Below are 21,004 nucleotides of genomic sequence, written 5' to 3' on the forward strand. Positions count from 1 at the left end.
TGCTTGGCTGTGCATAGAGAAACCGGCACCACGAAACAACACAACTCAAGCACTCAGGGACACAGGGACCAGATGATGCTGTAGTAATTTTTTTAAATAACTGTATTCAGTTTTCGAAATTGCCTTTTTAATGTTTTTTGTTCTAGATTGGCACACATTAATAGATTATTGTTTGAATAATCGTGAGGCTTTATTGATTTTTGGAGTTAATGCCCTGACAATGCTAATGCTAACTGGTAGTGGATACGTCCAGGGGGATCCCTCAAACCAATCAACAGACGGGCGGTCTTACTGCTCTTGTCTAACTCCGGGGACATCACAAAAGGCAGAAAATCCCAAATCCTGAACTAACCATTTAAAGTATCAGCGGTTTTTAATGGGCGTAGCGGTTACAAAATACAATAAATTGTCTATGAGTGTAACTGAAGTCTAAGTGAGGGTGTGTGTGTTGCTGTTCTGATGGAGTTGTTTGTCTCCCCAGAGTGCAGGGGCCTCTGGGACGATGTGAGCTGCTGGCCCCATGCGGTGGAGGGGGAGGTGGTGTCTGTCCCCTGCCCAACCTTCCTGCAAACCACAGGTCAGTCAAGGAGCTGTCACACCTTTATACAAGCTCTACATAATGTCTGGTGGCTAGTGTTTCAGTCCCACTGTAAAGCTGCTTGCACATCACCAAGCGGCAACAGCCCTTATAACTGCCTCGCTGCCGGAGGGTTCTGCGCCTGGCCCTTCACTAGTGTGAAGGGCCACGCGTTTTCAAAGCGGCGGCTACCGCCGAAAGTTTCAACACGGGGACAGCTGAGCGGTAGGGCAAAATTTGGAATTTTGGACATAGGTCCTGATTCCCAAGCCTTGGTGTTCTTTATCATTGGAGACAGTTTAACACATTTCATTCAGTCATTCTAGTTGCAGAGTTCGCTCGTGCTAGGCTAACGCACGGCAACGGGCAATACTAGCCTGATAATAAAACTGTCTTACCCACTCCACAGTACACCCAAGGCAAATCAATAATAACGCCAGACTATAATGTAAATGTCTGTGTTGATAGAATAATGTTAGAAATAAAACCAACCTTGCATTGCATTACATTTTGAAGGACTTGCTGTGTCTCAGCAGCAGTGTTATATATTCCTGGTAGTTGGTAGGGCTGGGCGATAAACAGATTTTATCGATTAACTTGAGTGTGTAGCTCACCTCGACTTGTTTAAATGAAAATTGGTTTTCTCTTCAACATCCGCCAGCGCTTCCCTCTCCCGTAGTTCGGAATGGGCTCAGCCCTCCCCCCGCACAGAGTGCGCATTTACCAAAGTGATACACAAACATGGCAGCGAGCCGGGAAGAATATGTTCCTAAGAAAGGCACGGTGTCATCCGTTATTTGAAATTGGTTTGCGTTCGCGAGGTCAGATTTAGACCAGCCAGCAACCTGCTGCAAAGTCTGTTCGAAGTCTATTGCTAGCAAAGGCAGCAGTATGACGAATTTACTGCAGCACCTCAGGCAAAAACATCCCGCCGTAGGTGAGAAATGTTGCGCGCAGCGGAATTAGAGAGACCGCGGCACCACAAGCACCACACGCACAGCCACTAAAATACAGACCACCGTCACACAAACCTTTGCCAATTGCATCCCATAGGAATTTAATTTTCCCCGCTGAAAAGCCATAACTGATGCGATCGCTACGTATATAGGAAGAGGTGTCCTTTTATTCTGACACCACAGATTTATGGGGAAGTCGGACGATGCTACTGTGCACTATATCAATAACAATTGGACTCTGCGAAGCGTCTGCCTTCAAACGGCATACTTTCCAGAGGACCACACAGGTGAGATAAATAGCCCAGGGGCAAAGAGATGCCCTAAACTCATGGTACCTTGCTGAAAACCGACTCATTTGCATGACTACTGATAGCGGCAGCAACATGATCAAAGCTCTGAAGGACAATGCGTGGCCCAACCTCCAGTGCTTTGGACACAGATTGCACAATGCTATCGGTACGTTTAAGTAATGGCTACGAATCCAGTGATATTTTTTCCATTCTCAAGACAATTAATGCATCATGTAATTAATACATTATATCAAGCCAATATTTTGACAAAATGTTGTACATGCTGTGTGTGTGTGTGTGTGTGTGTGTGTGTGTGTGTGTGTGTGTGTGTGTGTGTGTGTGTGTGTGTGTGTGTGTGTGTGTGTGTGTGTGTGTGTGTGTGTGTGTGTCTGTGCCCTTTGTGCAAGTACATTCATACTTTTCAGAAATTGTAGCAAGACAACAAGTTTGTGAATGTAGTGGTTAGTTCGTGCCATCGTGGTATGCAAAAAGGCTGTCTCTGCCTTTTCTTACAGCTGGAAAAAAAGAAGAGACACGACTGAAGTACAGGCAGAGCTTGGTCTACCCACTCATCAGCTGATAAGAGTCCCCGACCAGATGGGGTTCACGCCAAAGAATGATAGAGAGATTTCTCGAACAAGAGAAGGCTCTAGTCCGTGTCCTGGGTTCGGACAAGAAAAGTCGCCATCTTGTGCCCACTTTGCAAGATCTGGATGTGTTGGAGTCGATAAATAAAACAGTTAAATCCCTCTAAGAATTCACTGATGCACTCTCCGGGGAGTCTTATGCCAGTGTTTCCTACATTAAACCAGTGGTCCATCTGTTCCAAACTTGTCTCCTACAGCCAGAGGAAGACACAGAGCTCACGAAAACAATAAAAGGAAATATCATGCAGTACCGTGACGACAAATACAGCGACCCTGCAAAAGGGTAAATCTTGGCTCACTGGTTGACCCAAGGTTCCGCACAACCTACATTGACCCAGACAATGTGGAACAGGTCAAAAAAAGAGCTGTTGCTGAGCTGATGTCTCCTGCCAACAACTGTACACCACAGCAGCCTTGCACGGCTGTACAGGTGCGCCAAGAAGATGCACAGCCTCCACCCAAGAAGAAGATGACTTTAGCAGCCTTCTTCAAAAAGAATGCAGTGTCATCTCCCAACCAGTCAGAGGAAGAAAAGATAGAGACTGAGCTGAAATCCTACTTATTGACCCCTGACGTAGACCCAGACACCAATCCTCTTGAGGGGCCACCAACCGAATTTTCCTAGGCTAAGTGGCCTGGCAAAAGAATACCTCTCAATCCCAGCAACAAGTGCACCCTCAAAGAGGGTTTTCAGTGTATGGGGTGCATTGTTACATGCCACCGGGCATTTTCTAAAGCCAGAGGTCGTAGACAGGCTTGTCCTCCTGGCTAAAAATGTTTAAAGAAGCGCATGTTCAAACTTAAAAAATCTACTTATGCTCTCATGCACTGATTTAATTTGAATGTTATGTTGGTACTTTATCAGAACTACCTCTGATCATTATTAATATTTTAGGTTTACAGAAATATTTTATTTTATATTTCATATTTTTTACATTTTATGTTATGTTACATGTTACACTGTTTACAACGGCAGGGCCTGCCATAACGCCTTTTTGGCTAGTTGTTCTTGATTGCACTTAAACCCCAAGGGGGGAAATCAAAATAATAAAAGGAAATTTAAATTTAAATCGGAAATCAGATTTTTGTGAAAAAAATAGCCTAGTAGTAGGCTACCGCAGCGGCTGACTGATAGGCTACTTAGATTAAATTCCGCTGCTGCTGAGAAAGTAGTCCCTCAAAATGCGATGATTCATGCGATGCAAGGTTAGTTTTATTTCTAACATTATTCTGTCAACACAGACATTTACATCTATGGTCTGGCGTTATAATTGATTTACCTCGGGTGTACTGTGGAGTGGGTAGTGGGTAAGACTATTGTTTTATTAGCAGGCTAGTATTGCCCGTTGCTGTGCGCTAGCCTAGCATGAGCGAACTCTGCAACTAGAAGGACTGAATGAAATGTGTTGAAAACGGTCTCCAATGATAAGAACACCATTGCTAAATTGGGAATCAGGCCCTATGTCCAAAATTCTGAACTACCCCTTTAACTGTGTTTGATTACTAATGCCTGACTCAGTCCCGTTGTATATCACTATTACTCTGATCACTTAGTATTGTCTAGCTCTAGCGTATCAATCTCACTGTAATACTTTGTTTATACTGGCTTTTTTCGTTTATACAGGCTCAGTCCCACTGTAATATCGGTATTTCTCTGTTTGACAGTCGATGCCTATGGCTCAGTACCACTTGAATACTGTGATTGATGAGCAATGCCTACTCGAGTGTTACAGACCAACTGTTATTCCTATGCTCAACTAGTAATGCCTGGCTTTAGTTAAAGTCAACCTAATCTCTGCCATTGGTGTAGCTGTAGATTCATGCTCCATTAGTAGTATCTTTATCCGGGATACACGGCATGTTGGTGGTTTGTTTACTGAAAGCATGTCTGTGTGCGTGTGTGTGTGTGCGTGTGTGTGTGTGTGTGTGTGTGTGTGTGTGTGTGTGTGTGTGTGTGTGTGTGTGTGTGTGTGTGTGTGTGTGTGTATGAGTGTGTATGTTTGTGTCTTGCTGTCTCTCTTTGGCTCTCTCTCCGTGTCTCTCTCTCAGGGAGAGTTTATAAGAACTGTACGGAGTCCGGCTGGAGTGAATCCTACCCCCCCCACGAGATAGCGTGTGACTACGGCTTCAATGGAAGCTTCTCTATCGAGGTGAGCCGCATTCTACTCCTACAACCGCTTTAACTACTACTGTTTCTACTAATACTACTATTCTGCCCCCGCTTCTTTGTGTGTGTGGCGCGAACTAGCCTGGTACATCAGCTCGGCAGATAGCTAACAGTTTTCCCTCATAAAGAATGAAGCAGCTTGTTTCCTTTCCAAACTTTACTTAGGAAGCACTGTAAAACTGGACAGATACAAAATACATCTTTCAGTATCTCATACAGACGTTGTTCAAGAACAATATTCATATATTGTCTGTTTAAAACGTTTCATAACAAACATTAACACATGCGTTTAGGGCTTTAGCTTAGGGCTAACGTCTATTGGAAATTACATTAAGATGCTCGAGATTCGCATAAAGGATCAAAATATACATTCTGAGCGAACTTAATTACATGTCAAGATAACTGTATGACATGTACTTACAGGCAAACGTGTTTTCTGGCCAACCAATACAAAAGAGAAAAATACGTGACTGTTGCTTCACCATGCATCGTCGAACTACGGCAAGACTGCTAGTACAAAAACATTGCGTTAAAAGTTGACCACTAGGTGTCTCCCTTTCACCAAATAAACATCAGAACAGCACACTCCCCGCTTGTTATAATGCGTTATGACACTATTCCCCTTTTACAAGTTGAACAACTTCAGAGACTGGTCTAGAATATACCCGTTGAGTACCCTGTCTGACCACCCTCACATCTACTTTGCAAACTTTAGAGTCTTTGCTGGGAATGGCATTCAACACCACTCCGACAGGCCATTCATTCCACTTGCCCTGTGCATCGTTGAGCAGCACAACATCTCCTTCGCTCAGGTTTGGCTTGTCTATGTGCCACTTTCTCCTTGGCTGGAGTGACACCAAGTACTCTTGACGCCAGCGTTTCCAGAATGCGTCGGCCAACGCCTGTACCTGCTTCCACTGCTTGATGTATAAGTCTTTAAGGTCGTACTCTCCAGTGGGTGGCAGCACTGGGTTGACTTTCTGTGTTAGCAGCATGGCAGGTGTAAGGACTGTAGGCATGTCTGGATCAGATGACACTGGAACAAGGGGTCTGCCGTTTATAATGGCCATGACTTCAGACATGAGTGTGACCAAAACTTCATGAGACAGACGGGCAGTGTTTGTCTTTAAAAGCAGTGCATCCAGTATTCTGCGGGCAATGCCTATCATCCGTTCCCACACTCCACCCATATGGGAAGAGTGTGGCGGGTTAAAGGTCCAGGTGCTGCTTTGGTCTTTAAGGTAAGTAGTCAGTTCATGGTCACCAGATTTGATCTGCAGTTCCTTGCATGCGCCTATGAAGTTTGTTCCTCTGTCAGAACGGAACGGGCGGACAGGACCACGGACAGCTGTGAATCTCCTTAGTGCATTAACAAAGCTTGAGGAGGACAGAGACTCTAGCACTTCAATATGTACTGCTCTTGTGACCATGCAAGTAAAGATGACAGCCCAGCGTTTATTTTCTGCTATGCCACCTCGCGTGCGCCTTGTGCTTATGGTCCATGGACCGAACACATCAACACCTACATTTGTGAACGGGGGGCCTGGGTCAAGCCGGGTAAGTCGGCCAAAGGAATCCGTCCTGCAACTCTTAGCAGGCCGTCTGCGTCCACAATTGGATTCAGTTTCCTCAGAAGACTGGACTTTGGGACAACTTCACCTCTGGAAAGGCATTTCATCTCCTCAGCAAACACATCGTGTTGAGCATTTCTGATGATTATTAGTTTTGCTTGTGTCATCTCATTCATATTGTTGATTGAGTCCTTTGTGTAGGACCTGGCCTTGTGTATGAGCTTGGTAACGGCTCGACTGAGTGACTTCCAGCTGGAGAAGCGTTCAAATCGGTTTGACCCCAGCTGACATTCAAAGGCCTTGGTTATGAAGGCTTGGACCTGTGGACGTATGTCTATGTCCGCTTCAGGGTCAATTAGCTCTAATGCCTCTGGCTGTGGGGTGTCTTTGGCTAAGAAAGCTGGACCTTTGAGCCAGTTGGTGTCTTTCAACATGGCTGCTGGCACTGAACGAGTTCCATGGTCTGCAGGGTTGTGTTCAGTGCTGACAAAGTGCCACTGTTCAGGGCTTGTGGACTTCCTGATGCGAGTGACTCTGTTGGTTACATATACATAAAATCGTCTGTTATCGTTGTTGATGTAGCCCAATACGATTCGGCTGTCTGTGTAGAATGTGACCTTGTGGATGTCTGTGTCGAGTTCTTCTGTGATTAACTCCGCCATTTCAACAGCCAAGACAGCACCACAAAGTTCGAGCCGTGGTACAGTGTGTGGAGGATGAGGTGCCAGCTTTGACTTGCCCATGACGAATCCAATGTGAGTTTGTCCATTTCCATCTGTTGCTTTAAGATAGGCCACTGCTGATATGGCCATAGTGGAAGCATCAGAGAAGACACAGAGTTCTCTATGTTTGGTGGAGCACAAAGAAACAGGCACATAGGTTCTTTCAATCTGAAGCTGCTCAAGCTCACGGAGTGAGTCGGTCCACATTTTCCACTGTTCCTCTTTTAGCGCTGGCAGGGGAGCATCCCATTCAGCTTGTTCGGCAGACAGCTCCCTGACTAAGGCCTTTCCTTGAATTGTGACAGGTGCCACGTAGCCCAGGGGGTCATAAAGCCCATTTGCAGTAGACAGGATTCCCCTTCTAGTAAATGTCTTCTTCTCCATCCATCACAGTGCGGCTGTTAGAGGCTATTTTGTGTAGCTTAATGCTTGACTCTGCTAACATTTCTTTTGTACTTTGCAGGACGGCAATGGCCTTTTCGTCAGTGGGGAATGAGGATAGCCCATCATCAACATAGAAGTTTCTCATGACAAACTGTCTGGCTTCGCTGCCGTGTTCCTTTTCTCCATGCAGGGATGCTTTTCTCGGGCTGTAGATGGCTACCGCAGGGGAAGGAGAGTTGCCGAAAACATGTACCTTCATCCGGTACTCAGTGATGTGTGTGGTTGGGTTGTTATCTTCAAACCACAAAAATCTCAGAAAATCTCGATGCTCTTTCTGGACAATGAAGCAGTAGAACATCTGTTGCACATCGGTTGTTACTGCTACAGGCTCTCTGCGGAAGCGCATCAGGACCCCCAGTAAGGTGTTGTTCATGTCAGGCCCACTGAGAAGGACGTCATTGAGGGAGGTACCTTCGTGCTTCGCACTGGAATCAAACACTACCCGTATCTGGTCCTTTTTCTGTGGGTGATAAACACCGAATATTGGTAGGTACCAGCACCCTTGTTGAGGCCTCAGCTCTGGAGCAGGCTCTGCTTGGTCTGTGTCAAACATGGCTTGCATGAAGTTGAAGAAGTGTTCTTTCATGGCACTTTTATTCTCCAGCATGCGACGGAGGGAGGCAAGACGGTTGACAGCAGACGTGGGCAGACGCGGCCTATTTGGCCTGAATGGCAGCAGTGCTACCCAGCAGTTTGCGTTGTTCATGTAGACTTCCTTATCCATGAGGTCAAGAAACAACTCATCTTCGATGGACAGGCCAACTTGGTCGTCACGCTGTGTTCTTTGAAACACGTTTCTGCCCAGGCTGTCTATTTCTTTGGTTGCAGGAGACACGCATGGAGAGGTCTGAGGTGGCACAGCACTGTCAATCTTCTCTCTGACTGTTAAGCTGCTGTTGCATGGGCTGAGGAGGGAGTGGCGCCCGCTTATCAGCACACTGGTTCTGAAGATGCTGACAGTGGTGGGTTTGTGTGCTCTTCCCAGACACACATCTCCGATTATCACCCATCCCAGGTCGAGTCGTTGGGCAAACGGTGCTTTTTGTGGCCCGTTACATTGTTCTCGCACTTTGTGCACCTGAATTAGGTCTCTTCCGAGGAGAAGGAGGATGGACGCTTCTGGGTCCAGGACTGGGATTTTGTCTGCCAAGTGTTTGAGGTGAGAATAATGTCTGGCTGCGTCTGGTGACGGTATTTCAGACCTGTCGTCTGGCAGCATGTCACACTCAATCAGCGTAGGCAAGGGAATGTGGATGTTGCCGTCTAATGACTCCACCATGAAGTTGCTTGCTCGCCATCCGGCCGTATCCACCACTCCTGAGCACGTCTTCAAAGTGTATTGTTTTCCTGTGCCTTGTATTCCAAAGTGTTCAAAGAATTCTGTTCTGCCTAGCGACTTGTTGCTCTGCTCATCAAGAACAATGTAGGTCTTCATGGCTAGGTGTCTTTGACCTGCAGGATACACTAATGCAAGACAGATTTTGGAGCATGATTTTGAAGTGTTCACACTTCCACAGATTTCCGTGCATTTCGACGTCACAGACGGAATGGCTTCCAGCGTCTGCCGCTCCCCGCTGTGATCCACGGTACTCACATGGGCCTCGGTTTTCCATGGAGCGGGACCTGGATGTAGCGCTGCTGGGTGTCTGTCGCTGTTGCACTCCTGGCACAGCACAGGCTTCCCACAGTCCTTAGCAACATGAGTGGACGACGCGCAACATTTGAAACAGATGTGTTTCTCCTTCAGATACGCTTTTCTTTCTTCCACAGTTTTGTTTCTGAAGCTATGACATTTTCTCAATGGATGAGGCTTGTTATGTAGTGGACACTGTTTGTCTGGGTCATCATGTTTCCTGACTGCTGTGTTGTTATCGTCGCCACTTGTTGAGATTTCAGTCCTACTCACAGCAACTGATGTTCTCGTGTGATGACTGGACGTCTGAAAAACACTCTTTTCTGACTTTGTTGCACGCCATGCTTCTGTTATGCTAGCAAAGCTAGGATCGTTGCGTGTTTTTGCTTGTTCACAGACAAAGTTGACAAAGACTGAAAAAGGAGGATATGGTACTCTGTGCTGATCCTTGTAACGTGATCCTACAGTAATCCACCTCTCTTGCAGGTTGGACGGGAGTTTCTGGACTATTGGGTTTACTCCACGGGAGGTGTTGAGGTATGCGAGACCAGGTAGGTATCCATCTGCCCTGGCTGCTTCAAGTTCCATGAGAATATCTCCCAGTTCTCTTAGCTTGTGGTTTTCTTTGACTGAGATTTTAGGAAATTCTTCAACTTTTCCTAGAAGAGCGTTTTCAATCACCTCTGGTGAGCCATAAACATCTTCCAGTCTTTGCCATAACATCCTGAGGCCTGAAGGTGGATTGTGAATGTGCACCGCTCTGATTCTTTTAGCTTGCTCAGACGACGAAGGCCCCAGCCATTTGCACAGCAGATCAAGCTCCTCTCTGGGAGAGAGTTTTAGGTCGTCGGTAGAGCTGTTGAAAGATGCCTTACAGGCCCAGTAGTTCTCTGGCTTGTCCTCAAACTTCAGCAGGCCCGAACTCACCAGCTCACGTCGCAACAGGTACCTCCCTAGGTCTGTTGCAGCCACAGCGCTGGATGAGCTTGTGTTGGACATAGGGAATGACTGTGTGTGGTAAGGCTGGGAAGGTTGGAAATCATCACTGGTTGGTTTCAGGTTGTAGGAGAGCCCTCTGTAGCTGTATGATTTTTTCTGTGCAGTGCTGGTTGCCTGATTTGGGATCCAGGTGTCTTCTCCTGTGAGTGTGTGGGGTTGAGGCAGCTCAATAAATTCATGGTCACTGCTTTCACTCAGATGTGCATGGCCCTGGATTTCACATTTGTTTGCTTCACCGCTGTCCATGGTAGGCTGGCGCTCTGGTGAATGTGAAGTTTTCTGTGGCTTTGCATCCGATGGTGAGACTGTGACTGTATTTACCATGCAGGCTGCTTTTTCACCCTGATAGGACTGGTGACCTGGATTTGTAACAGGAGTCTGCATTTCAGCATTTGTATTGTGCATTTCGACTTGGGTTAGAGGTTCTGTGTTTTCATTTGCTCTCATTTTAATTGGGCTTGACAGTTCATAATCATATTCTTCAGCGGCTGCTTCTAAGATTAAAGCTTCAGCGTTTGCAGCCGCCGCTGCCTTTTCTAATTTCAGTTCATGCAGACTGGCGTTTAGAATGGCTTGCTGTTTTAGTAGCTCTGCCTCCTGTCGAGCATATGCGAACTCGGCACGTGCGGCTTCTGCTTTAGCCCGTGCTTGCACTGCCATAGAATTAGCTACAGATTTTCTGCTGGTTCTGGAGCAGTTGGATACGAGTGATCTTGTTTCTAGTTCATCACAATCCTCTTCTTTTCTTCTTAGTGACATGGTGATTGTGTTAGATGGTATTTTACCTGCAGATCGGACGAACGCTGGCCGTTGGAAGAGCTGCCTTTTTACTATTCTGCCCCCGCTTCTTTGTGTGTGTGGCGCGAACTAGCCTGGTACATCAGCTCGGCAGATAGCTAACAGTTTTCCCTCATAAAGAATGAAGCAGCTTGTTTCCTTTCCAAACTTTACTTAGGAAGCACTGTAAAACTGGACAGATACAAAATACATTTTTCAGTATCTCATACAGACGTTGTTCAAGAACAATATTCATATATTGTCTGTTTAAAACGTTTCATAACAAACATTAACACATGCGTTAGCTTAGGGCTAACGTCTATTGGAAATTACATTAAGATGCTCGCGATTTGCATAAAGGATCAAAATATACATTCTGAACAAACTTAATTCCATGTCAAGATAACTGTATGACATGTACTTAAAGGCAAACGTGTTTTCTGGCCAACCAATACAAAAGAGAAAAATACGTGACTGATGCTTCACCATGCATCGTCGAACTACGGCAAGACTGCTAGTCTGACCACTAGGGGTCTCCCTTTCACCAAATAAACATCAGAACAGCACAACTACTAAACATAGTACTACTAGTGCTCAAACCTTTACAGAGATGACATGGAAACAGTTTTAAAGGTAGAAATTTAGGTATCTTACAACTAGCTCAAGTGACAAATCAATTCCTTAAAGGTCCCATGACATGAAAATCTCACTTTATAAGGTTTTCTAACATAAATATGAGTTCCCCTTAGCCTGCCTATGGTCCCCCAGTGGCTAAAACTTGCGTTTGGTGTAAAACAAGCACTAGCTGTTCTGCTCGCCTTTGAAAAAACTGAGGCTCAAGCGCGCTGATTTGGAATGTCTTTAGGTATGTCGTCACTAAGCATCTAAGCTCCTCCCCTTACTCTGCCTGGCCCGCCCGCCAATGAGACACGATCGTGCGAGCGCCACATGTGTGTGTGTGAATACACACACTGTAACTTGTGTTTCTTGTCGGTTCTTTGACGTCTCTTGTATTTCCACAACAAGATTGTAGTGGGGGTTATCTGAGCCATGGTTGAGAAGGAATTGGGGGAAAGGAACTTTGGCTTTGACTCGCTGAAGTACATGAACTGCGACAATCCGCCTGTTGCCGCGAGGCACCATCGCCGCGAAGCACCACCGCCCGGCAGCGGGCAGCCGGCAGCAGGCAGCGCGCGGTTCAGTCTACTTCAGATTGATGTGAAAGTGGAAGAACCAGAGACGTTGCAGAACCCGACAAAGTCGTTTGTGATTCATAATATCGTCTGGAGGCGCACACTGCTTTTGGCCGTGATAATATGTATTATATGATATAGATATCTATGCATTATATGATATTATTTAGACATAGAGCTCCAGGACTGTAACGCAAGTGTTGTACACTTCCTTGTTACTTGGATAGCCGTTCTGCTTTTGGTGTTATGGCGCATAACACGTCGGACTCTCGTCTCTGGTATTTCTACAACGAGACTAATGGGGGTTATCTCAGCCAAGGTTGAGAATGAATTTGGGGGAAGCTCTGAGTGCTCTACTCTGCCCAGCCTAGCCCACTGGCTGTGACGTCGCTTACAGCAGCTGCGCGCAGCATTAGATTGATGTAAGCGGGGAGAACAATCCAGCTTACCATGCTAAGCACCACCTGGGGCCTTCACCTGTCCGGGGCTGTGTCGGGTCCATGTTGAAGTTGACGAGGAGGGTACAGTTAGGAACAGTTAGATGGAGGACGGTTTGAGGTTGTGGTAGGGCTGAGCGATTAATCAAATTTTGATCGCGATTTCGATTTTAGCGTCAAATGATCAGAAAACTAATATACTCGAATTTTCGTTTTTTTTTTTCATTAAATGTTTCATAGAAAGTGCAGCAGAACAGCTGGATACGTATCTGTACATTATTTCAGATTTGAAATTTTTCTTTTTGACCATTTTCTGTATTATTTGTTCTCTGTTACAAAGTGTTTTTTGGGAGAGACATGCTGAATAAGAACATCATGTTTTCAAACTCAAAAATAATTGTTTGAATAATTGTGATTTCAATATTGACCAAAATAATCGTGATTATGGTTTTCTCCATAATCGAGCAGCCCTTCTCAAAATCACCGATCACAAGACATCGTACAGGTCAGGACCCGAACTGTGTGAGAGAGAGCACAACATACCGTCAGTATTTATGCCCGGCTCTCTCATTATGCCATCCTGACTTATTTGGAGGGACTGTCGAGAGCCTGGACTAGTTTCTGGTTTTGTTACAAAGGTTTTCTATTGCACTGAAAGTAATTTGCCAAGCGGATGAGACGTTCAGTTGAGGACTTTATGGGTGTATTTATAAAGTGGTTGTCTACACATTGTTGATTTGAAACTTGACACTTTTTTGAAGAGCATCTGCATCCTCTAGAGGATGTTTCAAATTGTCTACCCACCGGGAAAAGCTGACTAGCAGAGTTTGTGTCCGCTGTCAGGCTCAGCCAATCACAAGCTTAAAGATCGAGACCTCCAGCAAAATTATTGGTTGTTGAAGTGATTGCGAGTGAAACACCTCGTTCACCCAGATTTGAGTCTTCTATCAGACTTTAGAGTCAATTCATCCGTTGTCTGATTTGTGACACTAGGCGTTAGGGGGAGATGGGTATGGGTTAGGAGTTAGGAGAAAAGGGGTCGGCTTAGGAATGAGGAGGAGAAGCGTTGGGTTAGGAGTAAGGGAGGAGAAGGGGGGGGGGGTAGGGGGAGAAGTGTACATCTTAAGATGGAGGACCTCTGGTTATTCTCAGTCTGTTTTTCAACAGAGGCCCCTGTTGAGTGGCTTCCTGCTCTGAGGAGTGTACGCTAGATTTAGAGGATGCCTAAACAGGGTTGTGCTTTCGTCCTTCCTTTCATTCTCTGTTTGTCTCGATACCACTCTCCATCTTGGGCTCTCTCTTGTTCTCTCTCCAATGAGGAAACCTTCCTCTGCCTCTCTGATGCATCGCTGGGTCCATTCGTCTCTCTTGCGCTACTTCTTATATTGTTGTCCCTCGGGTCATAGTCACACTAACACAATTAAAACACTCAGTCTCCCTGGCAGGCCCTGATGCTACAGATAAACACAGACCAACACTGTGTCCTTCCCACACCATGCACAATATTTTTTATCAAGTGCAAACGTAAAAACGAGCTCCGCTGCTAGTCTCTCCCCTCTCGGCATTTACCCTTGTGGCGTCCAAGACACACACACACACACACACACACACACACACACACACACACACACACACACACACACACACACACACACACACACACACACACACACACACACACACACACACATACAGACACACACTTGAGACAGGGTCGGCTGACAGTGGGGGGTGTTTGACCAGAAGGTTGTGGATTCATGTCCATCCATCTGAAGGCATTAGGACCCAAGGGAAACAGACATTGTACAGACATGTGTACTGTAGAGGCACTGGGCTGACGATGCAGTTGTGTGTTAACCGATGCTGTGTGTGTCCCTGCTCTGAATGAGAGGTTCTTAAGGCTGTGATTGGCTCTCCTGTCGTCCTCTCAGACGGCGGTGTCGCCGCGGTACTTCCTGTATGTCAGGATCATGTACTCCGTGGGCTATGCCGCTTCCCTCGTCTCCCTGGTCGTTGCCGTGACGATTCTCTGTCTCTTCAGGTCAGTTTGAACAACATTTGGGATATTTAAGAATGAAGCCTAAACAATATGTGAGGAGTCATTTTAAACGAACAATTCAAATAAATAAAAATGAACTATTCAATTATAAATATGTAGAAATTAGAGTTCTGCTGCAAAACTAATCCGTACCTAAACTTCAAAATTTCAAACATTATACTCAACTCAAGCATTCCTTATCTCTTTCCTAAACGTAACATATGTATGTTTGTATATTGTGCTTGTTTGTAAGGATATCGGTGTGTCCAGTATTGTCATGTGTGGTGATATGTCCCCGTTCCCCTAAAGGAGACTTCACTGCACTCGTAACCTGGTCCACATCCAGCTCTTCCTCTCCTTCATCCTGCGTTCCACCCTTATCTTCGTCAGAGACCTGCTGCTCTTTACCTCCCAGGACCACTTCCACTGCGGCGTTTACCCGGTAACACCAACAATCTCATATCCCTAAAATATCCCATATCAAGCTTAATTACATTCGAAAATTACTACCAGAAAAAGGGTTACATGCCTGTATGTGAAAAATGACCCTTATTATTGACACACCGTTCATATCTGCAAAATTTGGATATGTATCATGTTGCTTTAAGGCCTCCTACCGAGTAGCCCAGTCTGCTGTGATTGGTCAGCACGCCCACTCTGTTGCGATGGTCGAACGCTAGCACGCATGTCTGCAAATTCACAGACGCGACTTCTGCACTTCAGCAGCGCCCACTGCACTGCAGTCTGACGTCACACTGATAGGGAAGTAAAGTTTGAGTGCAAAAGAGCTGTTTCAGGCACTTATTGAGGGGCGTACTCATGGGCACGAATACTCCTCCTCGCTGGGACTTCTATACATATGTTCTATAACAGTCTAAAGCAAAGAGGAAGTCAAAAAAGCATGATATAACCCCTTTTACTGCTTGAGTAAGATGAACAATATGTAAATTACTATTAATTCATTCCGATTTTTATAATCATCTTGCTCTTCTTATTTCAACACTAAATCAGATTGTATGAAGAAACTGAGTACTAAAGATACTAGATATATTCATACTCTTACTCAAGTCATTATTTGGAAGATTACTTTAATATCTACTTGACTTATTAAAGTAACAACACTTTTACTTATGTACAGTTTTGGACTACTCTACCTGCCTCCTGAATATTTGTAGCAAAACAGTGCCTATATTCAAGTTATTTGTATATTTCATTGCACAGCAATTCTGTTCCTAGTGTTACTCTGGTTCTAGTTTCCTCTGTTGCCCCCCTCAGATGAGCTGTAAGATTGCCACAGCCCTCTCCAACTACAGCATCATGGCCAACTACAGCTGGCTGCTGGCCGAGGGACACTACCTGTACAGCCTGGTCAGCGTCTCGCTCTTCTCCCGCCGCAGACACCTGGGCTGGTACATCGCCCTCGGCTGGGGTAGGATCCCTCACTAACACCAGCTAGTTTTCTCCTGTAGTGTGACAACTAGATGGGCGGTACCGGTGTGTGTTCCCATGATGCATTGCTTTTCCCCCCAGATCCTTACTTTGACATAAAGCACCCCAGACCTAAATGTAGAATTTCCATTTCTAACAAAGGGTCAACCTGATCAGAACTCATTCATCTATGATATAATCAAACCTAAACCTAAAGCTTTGAACTTCAAGAGCTAAATGTTACATTTTATTAGGCTGAGAGAGGTTAATGTACTGTACCGTTATGCTGGGCTACAGCGACCCGTTCAGAGAGGAATAAGAAAATGACAAGAACAACAAAGAAGAGATTAAATACGACGTTTTCTGATGAAGAATACGACAAAGCAATATCCAAATCATGAAATGGAAATGGATCTCAGTCTATCTGAAGTCCTTACATCTCTCGGACCTCTTAATCCCGCTAAACCCATGTATCTGAAACCAATATGGCTACCTGCGAACCATGCTCGAAAGTCCCGGTCTCTCTCTCTTTGAATCAGCCCATCCGAGTTGTTACTTCATGAGATGAGAACGCCTGGGAATGGGGAACACTTCAAGGGAAGTGAGGGCCAAAAGAGTTGCTTCTCCCTGCAATTTCTGCTTTTGATCGTCCTGATATCCTTCATTTGTAAATCCCTTCATCTCGTCCTAATATCTTCATGTTGTAACAGTAAAGCAAAGCTATAGATGTAGCATTTGATTCATGTCACTTCTAAATTATTTTAACTTTCAGTTAGAAACACTAACAGCCACCAATGTTATCTCGGAAGGCTTTACTGGTTATTTATTTACAGCATATTTTAGGGAAGTGAGCATACGTCCATGCATCACTATCTCTACGGAACTGAGGTATCTTAATTCCATTGTTTAATCATAAAACTTAATCAAGTGCATCCGTGGGCTTTATAACTGAATTTACAGCTATCATCTCCCAGGGAAAACACAGTCCGAGCCCATAATCAACAAATGTTATAGCGCAATCATCAATACCTGTTATTCTTACCATCACAACACTGTGCTATGCTATATTTTGACACTAATATATACTATACTATTGAGATATGATATTATACTTCTGTATACTGTACTGTTTGTATTCTAACTATACTTTAGTGATATTCTAGTGCTTCAGTGATAAGTGCTTGTGTTGTGCTGTTTGTATTAACCATACTATACTGTAGTGATACTCTAGTGCTTCACTGATAACTGCTTGTGTTGTGCTGTTTGCATTAACGATACTATGCTGTAGTGATACTCTACTGCTTCGGTGCTAAGTTATTTTGTTTGTGCAGGCGCTCCGGCGGTGGTGCTGGTGGCCTGGTGTGGCTCCCGGTGTTACTTTGAGGACGAAGGGTACGGATTATATTCAAATAGTAATAAGAAGTTCTGCTCTGCCTTAGTGTTTTTGGTCATTTCATTTCACCCTGATTAAAGTTGAAGCAATGTAATGTCAGTGTTAACAGAAACGCATCTGCACAGTCAGAGGGATATCAGTGTCCATATGAGGGTCTATGTGTGTGTCTGCTAGCAAGTGATGTTAAAGGACATGAAATACACAGACCTTCTTCTTTCAATAGAACTTCATCAATATCTTTTTTTATAAATCCTTGGTCGTTTTGGGGATCACAGAGTCGTTTCCCGTCTGGAAATCAGTGATTTCTTGGATCAATCTCTTGAACAAGGAAAACAGTGTGGTCGCTATAAAATGCAAGCGAAAATGCTCTGTTGAGATTGAGTTCTAAATGTGTTTGCTTATTATCTTAGAGTAAGGGCTATGATGTTAACCGGTTTAAAACAACAAATATTCAAAACAATCTCCTAAAAGAAAGTCCAGACGCATGCTGCATTGTGCCGTGTGCCCAGTGTTCAGCAAATCAAACCCACATCACCACCCCCCCCCATCAAGTACCTGTGACTTGTGTCTGCCGCAGTTTATGGTCTAAGAGCACCCCATGTGTGTGTGTACCTGGGTGTGTGTGCGTGCATCCGTTGTGTTTGTGTGTGTGTGTGTGTGATGACCCTGCAGGTGCTGGGAGACGCGGCGGGTGGAGTGGATCTGGTGGATCCTCAGAGCTCCCGTTCTGCTGTTCATCATCGTCAGTACCTCTTTGACCTTTGACCCCACTGACGTAAAACCATTGAACTCATGGCCTGGTCGGCGACGTGTTTAAGACCCTGGGAACCATGCAATCAACCAAAACAACTCTGTGTGTTCTGCAGGTGAACTTGTCGTTCTTCCTCTGCATCATGAGAATACTGGTGGCCAAGCTGAGAACACAAGACATGCCCGGCAATGAGTTCAACCATTACAGGTGAGTTCATCGGGCAAGATTAACCATGCCTGGTTATTCAAATAATATTCATATTCAGGGAGTTGAGACAGGTTGCTTGCGGATATTGGGCATCGAACCCAGAGCCTTTGGGCGGGGAGTGAAACACCTTAACAACTATACTGTACAAGAGATAATATGGCATGTAGCTTAATGAGTAACTTAAGTGGCTTGAAGTGGTATCATCATTTTACCGTATATTAAATTCTATTCTTCGCAACTCATGTTCTCTTGTCTTTTCTTTATGGCCACAGGAAGCTTGCCAAGTCCTCATTCCTGCTGGTGTCCCTGTTTGGTCTTCACTACATACTCTTCGCCTTTGTGCCGGATAAAGTCAACAACACGTCGGTGGAAATATGGAACTTTATTGAGTTAGCCTTCGCTTCAACTCAGGTACAGCCCCCCCCCCCCCCCCCCCCCGGCCCTCCGAGTGCAGGGCTTCACATTATTTTTCCACAACCATCACAAATAGATACCAAACAGTAAATTGTTTCCCTGGAAATATGTGTTCCACAGATGAGTGTGCGTCATGATTCTGTGTTTGATGTTGCAGGGGTTCGTGGTTGCCATTTTGTACTGTTTCCTAAATGGGGAGGTAAGATATTTATCTTCACAAAAAATGGTTTCCAGTTGTACCAGATACAAAAAACGGTACATAAAAAAACATATCTATAACAAATAAACATATATATATTATTTATATACACACCGTATATTGTACACACTAAACTTTAACACTTTCCTCCTCACCCATCCTGTCACTTCTCTCGTTCCTTACTTCTGTCCTCCCCCTTCTTCTTCTCACCCCGCTCTCCTCTTCCACCCCCCCCATCTCTCTCCTATTCCATCCTCCATCGCCCCCCTCTAACCTCTTTGCCCCCATACCCTCCCCCCTTTTCCCCCCCACCGCATTAATCCTCCCTTGTCCTGTCTCCTCTCTTCCATCCTTTCCTCTCCCTCCCCCTTTTCTCCTCTTCCATTGCCCCTCACCCCCCCAGGTGAAGAGTGAGATGAGGCGGAGGTGGGGAAGGTGGAGGCTGATGCAGGGCCTCCAGGGGCAGAGGCAGCGGGGGTCCATGAGTCAGAGTGGGGGGGCCACCACCAACGTCTCCCTGCTGCAACGGGGACCCACCACGCCCCCGCCAAGCCTGGAGAAGTGATGGACCAACACACACACACACGCTGACATGCTCTCTATCGCTCTCTCACACACGCACGCACACACACACACACACACACACACACACACACACACACACACACACACACACACACACACACACACACACACACACACACACACACACACACACACACACACACACACACACACACACACGTTCTACATGTAACAACAGTCCAGCCGCCTGTTTAATTAAATTAATAATAATAATAAATTAGATCTTTATAATGCTTTTATTAAAAACAAAGATGCTTTACCCTGAGTGGCGGTGGTTTTCAAGCAGAAAACAGGCAGAAAGCACAAACACACAGGGGGGTGGGTGGGCGGGTGAATCTATCCCAGAGGTCAAAAGGCGGAGGAATCAATTCCATGGGACAGTCTCATCTCTCATCATCTCAACTTCGTCCGCTTATCCGGGGTCGGGTCGCGGGGGGAGCAGCTCAAGCAGGGGGCCCCAGACATCCCTTTCCCGGGCCACATTGACCAGCTCTGACGGGGGGATCCCGAGGCGTTCCCAGGCCAGTGTTGAGATGTAATCTCTCCACCTAGTCCTGGGTCTTCCCCGAGGTCTCCTTCCCACTGGACGTGCCTGAAACACCTCCCAAGGGAGGCGCCCAGTGGGCATCGTTACCAGATGCCCGAACCACCTCAGCTGACTCCTTTCTAAGTAAAGGAGCAGCGGCTCTAATCTGAGTTCCTCACGGATGGCTGAGCTTCTCACCCTATCCCTAAGGGAGACGCCAGCCACCCTTCTGAGAAAACTCATCTCGGCCGCTTGTACCCGCGATCTCGTCCTTTCGGTCATCACCCAACCCTCATGACCATAGGTGAGGATAGGAACGAAGATCGACCGGTAGATCGAGAGCTTTGCCTTGCGGCTCAGCTCTCTATTCGTTACAACCTCCATGGGACAGTGAGGATTTGAAAAGTTTTGAGAGGTAGGGGCACAGGAAGGCAAGACTACAGCAGGGCGGTGGGGAGTTGGTCAAGGGAGCATGTAGCTGGTTTGTAAGAGCTGATGAGTATATAAATGATGGAGGCGGCGATGGGGGGGAATGGTAGGAGGTCGGGCCAGATTGAGAGGACAGAGACAGGAGGGGCTGATGTCTCTAACACAGACGACAGTGATTTGTTAATAGTGGTGATCACCAAAGTATTGAAGGAAGCTGTTGCAAGGTTGAGGTTGGAGAGGGCGTGGGCACTGGCTTTAGGAGGTTGTTCACAAAGAGGCTCTGGGCTTGATGTCATTGATGATGGTGGAAAAAAAGGCAGACTTGGTGGTGTAACCACCACCAAGTCTGCCTTTTTTTCCAGGGGCATCTTTGGAAGTGGAGAGGTGGAGTTCACAGGCTTCATGGTGGCAGTGAAGGATGGCTACTTGTTGAGTCGTTCCGCTTGGTGATCAGTAGGTTATTTCTCTGAGGAGTTGTGGACGAGAAGTTGGGGATGGAACTGGAGGGGAATTTGAGTACTGGTAGATTGACAGAGAAAAATAGGTCAACGATATGATCTTTAACAAGGGTGGGGAAAGTGACACGTGGGGTGAGCTTAGAAGTGCCGGGTAGACAGGTGG

The 21,004-nt window shown here is 45.8% G+C and overlaps 1 protein-coding gene across 1 annotated transcript in view; it reads left to right on the forward strand.

Moving 5' to 3' along the window:
- sctr (secretin receptor) overlaps positions 1-19,408 on the forward strand; it is a 31,497-nt gene extending 12,089 nt beyond the window's left edge. The window contains exons 3-13 of the mRNA XM_056579289.1: positions 482-577; positions 4,520-4,620; positions 14,345-14,454; positions 14,761-14,893; positions 15,727-15,880; positions 17,211-17,271; positions 17,945-18,014; positions 18,139-18,230; positions 18,503-18,641; positions 18,802-18,843; positions 19,247-19,408. Coding sequence (XP_056435264.1) covers positions 482-577; positions 4,520-4,620; positions 14,345-14,454; positions 14,761-14,893; positions 15,727-15,880; positions 17,211-17,271; positions 17,945-18,014; positions 18,139-18,230; positions 18,503-18,641; positions 18,802-18,843; positions 19,247-19,408 — 1,160 coding nt within the window. The remainder of the gene's footprint in view (positions 1-481; positions 578-4,519; positions 4,621-14,344; positions 14,455-14,760; positions 14,894-15,726; positions 15,881-17,210; positions 17,272-17,944; positions 18,015-18,138; positions 18,231-18,502; positions 18,642-18,801; positions 18,844-19,246) is intronic.
- Positions 19,409-21,004: the final 1,596 nt, after the last annotated feature.

The sequence above is a fragment of the Gadus chalcogrammus genome, chromosome 20 (genome assembly GCF_026213295.1).
Source record: "Gadus chalcogrammus isolate NIFS_2021 chromosome 20, NIFS_Gcha_1.0, whole genome shotgun sequence".
Classification (NCBI taxonomy): Eukaryota; Metazoa; Chordata; class Actinopteri; order Gadiformes; family Gadidae; genus Gadus; species Gadus chalcogrammus.